Here is a 9,922-nt window from a genome sequence, read left to right as displayed (position 1 = left end):
CACCCTGTCTGACTCCCCCACGGTACAGAATGGGAAATTGAACTAAAACAAATCACAAAAAAAGAATGGGAATTGTGAATAGCTATTAAAAACCAGGCCCTTCCGATTATACAATTATTATTATAAAAACATTCATCTAACAGCATCAACCTACGTTCTCAGTTCCTGTTCTTATTTTTAGATTTATTTTGACTCCTTTTTCTCCCAAGTCTGTATGCCAATTAATACCTCCCCACAGATTTGATGCGTTGCCTCTGCTATTGTATCGTCCCTACTGGCTCGCTCACCTGCCAGAGGTATAGACGATGCTCAGGTTTCAATATTTTGAAGTGGGCCCTGAGACCACAAAATGTTGAGAACCACTGATACTCAATACTGTTTAATTGAACATAATGTTCAAGGATACTTTGAGAATATATCAACAGTCAGGTGAAAGTTATTTGAAAAACTGCAGGGAGGTCTAGTCATTATTGCAGCCAGCGGTTCAAGGAGAGGGAGCAAAAATCTTCAGTGTGAAAGGTTACAATCGCCCTTCATTCCTGGGACAAATGACTCTGCAGAGGTCTTTATCCACTTTGTTGTATACTGGCGCTAACACTCGGCGACAAATGGCAGATGTATAGAAGCTTGTGAGTTTGCTTTGTAGATCAGCTATTTTTTGTGAATATATGGAGTAGGCTACAGCCAAATCAGAAGGGGTGCCTAGAACAGAGCTCTGGTGGATTCCGGACAGCTAAGTATAGGGTTGGTGTACACAGCAGTGATGGAAACATGACAACCAAGTAGACACACCATTTTCCACTTCTCCGGTGCGATTTTATGAGAGAGCTTCTCCTGATACAATTAAGGGTACAACCTACCATCATTTTTTCAATCCAAAGTAAATTTCTTTAAAGTAACTCAAACCGTTTTTGTACCGTAATCATAATCCTCTATATCTCCCCAGCCCCATGCTTTTTCATAATCGATAGCAATCCCAAGACAATTATTGTCATCAGTAGCCTAACTTTGGATAGCTGCCTGAGAGAGGGGAAGATGCAGAGAGAGAGAGAGAGAGAGCTCATTGCAAGGATATTTGTGATGTCGAACGTGACACACCAGGAGAAAACAACAGGGAGGCGTACTTATCTGCTGACTAGATATATAGTAGAACTAGTAAAATAGTAGCATTCTACACAAAACAATTATCTACATCTACATCACAGATTCACGATGCAACACGTTGTAGATTTGCTATTTTTGTAGATAGAACAACATTTTTAAATTACAATTTGACACTTTTTTATAATACTGTATGAGAAAACATTTGTGGAAAAAGCATTATGTGAGAGAGCTTCTTCTGTTCTGAGAGGAAGAGGAACTGAGAAGACCAAGTGCTTCAACCTATACCCTTATAAGTAGAACCTTATAAGTAGTAAAAAAAACTAATTTACCAGCACAGTAAAGATTACAGCCCTACTACCATAATCTTTTCATCCAAAGTAAGAGAAATTGTTTTCAAAGTAATTCAAAGTGTTTTGTAATCAGAATCCCATATTCTAACCCCCGGCCTCATACCTTTTCATAATCACAAGCTATCCCAAAACAATTATTGTCACCGGTTTGTATGGTAATTGCATATTTCCTCTGGACGGCACACACCGCCTAAGAGAGAGGGAGATGTGTGTGTGTGTGTGTGTGTGTGCGTGTGTGTGTGTGTGCGCGTGTGTGCGCGTGCGCGCGCGCGTGCATAGGTGAGAGAGAGTCATGGGTCCTGGACATCACGTGACATCTATGATATATGACTCCTTATTTGGGCGCTGTTCAACCAAATCCGACTACTACTATCAAATGTTTTTTCTAATTATAGAAAATGAGTGGCTTAGGGGTAGAGTGCAGGCCGATAGAGCACCCGGATGGGAACCGTGAGATGTAATGCACAATCTATGTAAAGCGCTTTGAATTAAAATGCTATATACACCATTTATATTCTGGCATGGTTCCAGCCCGATATCTTAAAAGATGACCTGGCTCTGAAAGAGGCTAGCATAAACTGCAGACCTTGGGCATCATACAACTGCACTTAACGCGTGCTAGTAGATGCTGAGGTTATGGTAGACAGTCGAACAGTTGGTTCTGTATCGTTGTTGTCATCTTAATATATGTCATCTGTTGCCAAATTTGGCAACATATTTAAAAAATGTTAAATCTGAATTAGAGCGCATTCGGAAATACCGCACTGGAGCGCACTCGCCTATTAGTTTGCATTGCACAGTGTGCTCAGTGCGCTATTTCTGGACGCGCCCATAGCCTAGAGAGGCAGTGTGCACGAGAAATTAGGTGCTGATTGGTCCAGGGGTTTGCATGATACTGTATGGCTATGCAGAGTGCACATGGGTGTGCTTTAGTAGCTACTGTAAACACTTTTAGTATAGCCTACTTTGATCTACTTTTCCTTATCATGACGACCTGGAACAGAAGTGAAGTTTGCAGTTTACAGTGTCTGCAGCAGATGTTATCACTAGTCAGTTATTCTTCTCAAACAGGCCTTTAGTGTTTCATTGACCTACACAGTATTTGCAGGCTTGTAGATTTGAAAGAATTCACTATACCTATTAGTATAGGGAAAATAATCTCTTTTTTTTAACGTTTATCGTGATAAAAAAACACAGTTCACCTTCGCCGAGCTGCATATCCAGTACCTCCCCTGTGTTGCTACCTTGCCATGGTGCGTTGGCTTGTTTGCCTCTGTGACCCTGGGGGCTATACCGGCAGGGGTCATATCCCTGGCAGGTTCTACCAAGCCAGGCAGATTTCAGGGTAGAGGACGGATGAAAGGCAACACCTGTTCCTCCAGGTTGGAGGTTGGGTGTGGGGCTAACGACCCCAACCTGTAAAACATCACATGTTACAGATGCTTGTTACAGATAGGACAAAAAGAGTAAACTAAGATATAAACTAAGATGGTCCTCCATCTATGATGCAGGGTGATAAAAGCCAGAAGCATCTCAAAGCCATCCTTTCAAACAGAGCTACCACCACCAACCCAGCAGAGGAAGAGGTCCTAAAACGGCGTCGGAGGTTGATAGGCCATGCACTCCGTAACCCAACCCCCAAGGGAAAGGAAGTAGAGATTGGCCACGAAACACCTGGTGCAGAGACTTGGAGGCAGATGCGAAGAAAATGGGCCTCACTTGGGGACAGCTGGAGGTGTTGGCTCAGGGCCGAGATGCTTGGAGAACTCTTGTAGATGGCCTAAACCACAGAAGGGGTAATAGGCGTAAGTAAGATATCCAGTACCACTTGTCTTAAACCCTCTATAATTGGTAAAACGGACCTATTAATCTATACAGTCTTGATACAGTCGTTTTTCAGTCTCTATCAAATCTCTTTGCCAAAAATAGACAACCTATAGGCCTATAATTGGTCACAATAATGACATTTTGATATCGTCCCAGCCCTATAGGCTACATACCATTCCTCAGTTTTGTCTTATGTCATATCTCATGTCTCAATATTAAAAAGAAAAAATAATGATGCCACCCCACATATCATTTTACTGACAATTAGCTTATTAGTCCAGTAACTTAAATTCCATCCCATAATAGCCTATAGTTTCAACTTTCCTTCCTGATTTTAGAAGTGTTACGTTCCAGGTTAATATCTTATTGTGCATAAAAACACAAATACTAACTAAACTAAACATTTCAGTTGTTGCAATCAGTGCATGTTGCAACTCCTTGTGTCTCATTATTCTCTTATTTTGTAAAATATATACAAAATGTGTATATAACTCTCAGTTTGTTACCATGGGTTTCTGTGGTTCATCCCAGAGCCATAGAGTAAGACTCTAAGTAAGTGGCTCTGGTTTATCCATGGTGTAGTCTCACGTTCATTGTGGAATAGTTGTCTGGATCTAAGGTCTGGGTACCTTAGAGTATATATTAATTAATATATACTCTAAACTGGATACATGAGACTATGGCGTGACGGTGTCTCATCATTTATGGTTCTCTACTGCCACCCTGTGGAATATAGTATGAAAAGTTTTATACTATTGACCTTACAAACTGTCTTGGTTAACCACTAGATACATTTTGCAACTCCATATTCAAGCATAATTAAAAAATAACAATACACACTTACTTGCAAATCCATATTCAAGCATAATGAAATAATATTATTATTATTATTATTATTACTTGCGCAAGCAGAGCGCGCAAGTAATAGTTTCGCCCGGGACTCGTATGCACCGTCCCAGCCGTCTCACCACTTTTGATGCGTATGCACCGTCCCAGCAAAATAAAATATGTGGATTAAAGGACCCAATGCCAGAGTGTAATTGGTTTTCGATGGTGACGTAATGACGATTTGTTTTAGTGTTGGGAGGATTAAAGGTAATGCTCCTATGTATACATGTATGTAATCTGGCACCACTGCCGTATCAGGCACAATTTGCTGGGACGGTGCATACGCATCAAAAGTGGCGGGACGGCTGGGACGGTGCGTACGGCGCAAAGTAACCACAGTATACTGCTAATCAACTTCCATATACATATACATAGTATTTATGTATAACTAGCTCTCAATGATGACGTAATAAATATGTGGATTAAAGGACCCAATGCCATAGTGTAATTGGTTTTCGATGGTGACGTAATGATGATATGTTTTAGTGTTGGGAGGATTAAAGGTAATGCTCCTATGTATACATGTTAACAATAATAATAATAATAATAATCATCATCATAATAAGCATAGTGATAATACACTTCAAGATTAAAAATACAATTTCAACAATATGATCAACATATAATAAATGCCCACGAAGCATTGGAAGCAGTTAATACTAAGAGTTCTGTGCGGAACTCTTAAAATAACTCGTGTTTCCCTACAACGAATTATCATGCGTACGGCTTGACTTTTCTAATCAGAGTTGGCATCTTGGAAACTTTTACAATATTAGTAATATTTTCGCTAGTTTCTGTCTCTGCCTGCCTGCCATGGCCCCGCTCCGGATCCTGTGCATCCACGGTTACCGTCAGAACAGCGGCTCGTTCCGCGAGAAAACGGGAGCTCTTCGGAAGCTCTTGAAGAAGCAAGTGGAGCTTGTTTACATGACTGCACCGCACAGTGTGCCGGGTAAGGTACCACAAGTCCTAATGTAGAATGGCTGTGATATTATACTAGCCGTCATAGTCCTGCTCCAGTCCTGATACATGACTTTAAATAACTACAACATACCTCATGCACCTCAGAGAATGTTTTCATTCTGGATAAAATCATAAAAAATCTCTATGGTCTAATCTAATGGAATAAATGGATGATCAGATGCGGGAGTTTTCACGACTCATCTAACTGTAACTATAGGGCGGCCCGTAAAGTGGGTAGTAAAAACGGGGGACGCGTTTTGGATCCATGGATCCCCCTTTGCGTGTAGTGTTAAGTCCTGTTCCACATTGTGACTGGCAGGCATCAAGTGTCCTGCATTGCTGTCCAAATAGAAAGCCCAATAGTTGGCTTTCTGTTGTAAAGCTCTTCTATTGTCTCTTTTCATGCAAGATGTGTTTTTAAGCCTGTTAAAATAACATGAGAAATATCCCTGCAACACAATGAGGTCAAACATACAATGTAATAGTTTATTTGCCAAAATAGTGATGCTATATACACCATCATCCTGTGAGTTAACTCCATTTATACGGCTTAGATAATTTATTTAAATTCGTTATAAGTCAAACCTATTTAGTGGTCACACAAACGTCTTAATAACTGACAGTTCCCTTTGGCTGGAATGACAAATATAATATACTGAGGTATGCAAACAGTGAAAATACAAACTTGTCACTTAAACACTTTGCACTTTTATTGTTTTAATCAGCTCCAGAGAAAGAGAATGGCTCATCAGTGGCTGGCAGTGGAGAAGACAGCGATCCCAGAGGCTGGTGGTTCTCAGACACACAGGTAGGTTTTTGTGATTATTCTGTGGATTACTTTTTCAGTTGATTGAAATAATAAAAAAATATATTTGTTTACATTTTCACATCTGTCAATTGATTTACCACTTGTATGTGTCAGACCACTCTCACCCATTCTCCCCCAAAAAGGGCAGGTACCTGCAGATGGGTTATTGTTATACCTGGCAAAGCGAACTCTCCCTCCAAATAAATTGAAAATGCAAACTGTGTTTAAACGAACTCCAGCCCGAACCCGTAAACATAACCTCTAAATGTCTACTCTAATCACAATAACCCTTGCTGAAATACAATTGTATTTCGTCGTGTCTGGGTGCTGCTGCAAACAGCCCAGCCTGCTTGCGACACTCAAAATGAAGCACAGCGTCAGTATGTACTGTGTAGGCATAACTTTGTGTGTCATTATTTTGAGTTGTGCCAGTCTAAGATACAAACACTTGCATCTGTTGAACACTTTGTGTGGGAAACAGATCGCTTTCAACCACGATGTATTCAACTGACATCTATAAAGGCTCTCTCTCTCTCTCTCTCTCTCTCTCTCTCTCTCTCATCACGCCGCATACAGTAAAATCCTCAGTCTTCATATATCCAAGTCTGTGACATATACTGAAGTGATATTTAGACCTATAGGTCTGTTTGTGGCAGTGATGTGTCATGTACTGTGATATATAAGTGATATTTAGACCTATAGGTCTGTTTGTGGCAGTGATGTGTCATGTACTTAAGCTATGGTTTAGGAACCCATAATACATTTTATTTTTATAGCACCTTTCATGACATGACATGCAGCTCAGAGTGAAGAAAAGCAAAAACATTTAAAAAGAATCACACCCGTGTGAAGTGAGGGACGCTCTTATCATCCTAAAGTCTAACTCATGTTGCTATGATTAGGTGATGTAATGATGATATAAAATAAACGGTGTCAAAACAAACATTAAATTCTCTTTATTGTTAATGGCATTTAATGTTAGGGACAAGGTGACATACATTTTCCCTTCATTGTCTAACTAAAAAACAAACATTAAACCTATATATCTCAAAAATAGGAAAAAGAAACATAAAACAACATTAAAATAAGGGCAAGGTCACGTGCACGCATCCGCCTGGGTGACAGTAGACTGCTGGGCGAACGCTGGCGCTTTGGCATGGGGGGTCAGATCAACCCTTCTAGAGTTTGAATGGACAGGTGTCAGTCAAAAGGGAGACATCGAAGAGGAAGGATGCATGGGGAAGCATCAACATATGGAATGTCAGAACAGGTCAGCTCCATATATGGAGATCTAAGGGTTTGAGGTTTGAGGTCAGATTTAGAGTTGCCAATATTGATGACATCAAGGATCTCCATATATGGGCTTAATATTGATGACATGAGGGATCTCCATCCCTGATGATGTCACGTGATGTCATGACCAACCAAACAACTGTCTAACTGACTGATGGGAAATGCACGATTTCATAGTAGATGCGACCTGTGTTCGCGAAGAATCTGCCTCTAAAAGCATGAATGAAGATATAGGTCTTGAGCTGTGCTTTAAAGATGTCTACAGGTTAGCTCAACCGTCTGGGCACCTAGGCTGCCAAGCCAGCCTGACGGTGACTGACAACTCCCGATCCCGACGGCCTTTGCTGCGTGTCTTCCCCCATCTCTCTCCCCATTTCCTGTCGGTCTACTTTCAGCCTAAAAAGCCCCCCAAAAAAAGAAGATGTCTACAGAGGCTGCCTGTCTAAGGTGTGATGGAAGTTTATTCCAGGCTGTTGGCCTGTAGAAGAAGAAACCGTTTTATATATGCCATTGTAGGCACTTGGAGCAGGTCAGCAGTGGAGGACCTGAGGGGGCGGTTTGGAACACATCTAGGCAGGCAGTCACAGAGGAAGGTGCTAGCTAGACCATTGTATGTTGCCGCCTATAATTCCAGCTCACAGCTATAGCGATCATGTTGTTTCATATGTTTTTGTAATAAGAATTTACCCATTGGATCTCTTAGTTACCAGTCCTAAGTCTACTTTCCCCTCGCCATATCTGTGCCATAGAGTTATAATATATCGGATCTATGCTCTTCAATGAGATGTCGGGCGCTGGCTGCAGACAGCAGGCATAAATGTGAAAAAAAAATCTATAATCAATTAAATCGGTTAGTTTGATTAACTGTTGCACTTGTACACACAGGCGCGGGGTTTCAGTGCTCAGCAGCCGTGTCAGAAGAGCCTGGGGCTCGAAGAGAGTGTGGCGGCGGTTAAAGAGGCGGTGAAGGATCTGGGGCCGTTCGACGGCGTGCTGGGCTTCAGCCAGGGAGCGGCGCTGGTCGCCATGCTGTGTTCGCTCCAAGAGCAGAACCCGGAGCCGGAGCTCCGCTTCCGCTTCGCCGTGATCGTGGCAGGCTTCTGCAGTGCCTGCGAGGAACACCGAAGGTTCTACCAAACCCCCGTCCTGATGCCTTCCCTGCATGTGTTTGGACTGGAGGACCGCGTCATCCCAGATCAAATGAGCAGGGAGCTTCTCGCCGCCTTTCAGGAGCCACAGGTCATGACGCATCCCGGGGGCCATTTTGTGCCCGCCGCGTCCGCTCACAGACAAACCTACCAGGACTTCCTCAAGAGGTTTCAGGAGAGCTAGGAAACACTGGAACAGCCGTAGAGGCCCCTTTTCAGTTATTTTTTCCCGCTTAATTTGGAACCAAACTAATTGGTTTAGATCCCTGAAAGTTGGTTTGGAACTGTCTGGAATCAAAAAATACTTCTTGCTCTGAAGTGGGAACCAAAGTGGGCGTGTCACTATTCAGGTTGGAAGATGCAGATGTCATATAAACCATCATAAAAATGTAAGAACAGAACCAGTTCTAGAAACAAAGGATTGAACCGGTTCAGTTCTGTTTGGTTCTTAGTCCATGAGCCAAAATTGGAACGTTATTATGAATTGAGTGGACAAAACCATACATTCATATTTATCACACATTTTGTTATTTTCACCTACAGTATACGACACGTGATAGGTGAATAGATAAACATGTAATTAATAGTTATCACCATGAAACCTCCCCAGTTGATTACTTACACGTTGATTACTTACTTGGCTCATGGACTAAGATCCAAAAAGAACTGAACCAGTTAAGTTCCGGTGGAAAAGGGGCCACTAGTGGAAAAGGGGCCACTAGTGGAAAAGGGGCCACTAGTGGAAAAGGGGCCACTAGTGGAAAAGGGGCCAGAGAAAGAGAGAGGTTCAGAACTGTGCAGAACAGAGTGTGTGTGATATGTGTCAGAGTCAGACGGAGACAATAATGCTTAATTTATGGTGACGTGTTTGGTTAGTTGTGTGGCGAGAGACACAAAACTACACCGGCAATGTATAAATCACGCTGAAAGCACTACCATATATAAAATGTAGCCAGTGGCAAATTGGCATTTCTGCCAAACAAGTTTTGTTGTTGGAAATAAAATAAAATAAAGGAAAGCTTGCAAGTCAACCAACCAGATGCAATACTGTCAAAACAATACAATGATTCGCTGGGAAGATCTCATTGTCTAGGAGATAATAAATAATCTGATGTAAAGCTTGTATTGAATTTGTGAGGTGTTGTGAGCTTTTCAGAGCTTATAGTTTTGTGCATGGCAACTAAAGCCTTTGTACAACACGATGGTGCATGCCTTCAGTCCATCCATCGTCCACCCGCGTTTCTATTCCTCATAATGCAACTTTTGATATCACTATCAACTTTTGAGTAATTACAGCTCCTTCTCAACAAATTCTCAGCAAAAATGTTCTCCCGTAATATAATTCAAAAAGTTAAACTTTTATTTATTTTATTTAAAACCTTTTTTGTTTCAATCTTGATGATTATGGCATACAGCTCATACAAATCCAAAAATCCTATATTCGAATATTTTACGCCCCCCAGAAATACAGATTTTTTGCGTACTTCTGGATTACTCTGAATTGAAAACGTAATCAGTAGAATAATCAGTAAGACCATAAT

At 41.4% G+C, this 9,922-nt stretch overlaps 1 protein-coding gene across 1 annotated transcript; it reads left to right on the top strand.

Moving 5' to 3' along the window:
* The first annotated feature begins 4,904 nt into the window (after positions 1 to 4,904).
* Positions 4,905 to 9,483, top strand: ovca2 (OVCA2 serine hydrolase domain containing). The gene is made up of 4 exons (XM_080779409.1): positions 4,905 to 5,121; positions 5,858 to 5,940; positions 8,119 to 9,102; positions 9,161 to 9,483. Exons 1-3 carry the CDS (start codon positions 4,983 to 4,985, stop codon positions 8,563 to 8,565), a joined length of 669 nt encoding a protein of 222 aa, XP_080635535.1. The 5' UTR covers positions 4,905 to 4,982; the 3' UTR covers positions 8,566 to 9,102; positions 9,161 to 9,483.
* The last annotated feature ends 439 nt before the right edge of the window (positions 9,484 to 9,922 follow it).

The sequence above is a fragment of the Protomyctophum bolini genome (assembly GCF_963924005.1).
Source record: "Protomyctophum bolini genome assembly, chromosome: 13".
In the NCBI taxonomy this organism is placed as follows: Eukaryota; Metazoa; Chordata; class Actinopteri; order Myctophiformes; family Myctophidae; genus Protomyctophum; species Protomyctophum bolini.
The sequence above is the reverse complement of the archived record's forward strand: the minus strand, read 5'-3'. Positions and strand labels throughout refer to the sequence as shown.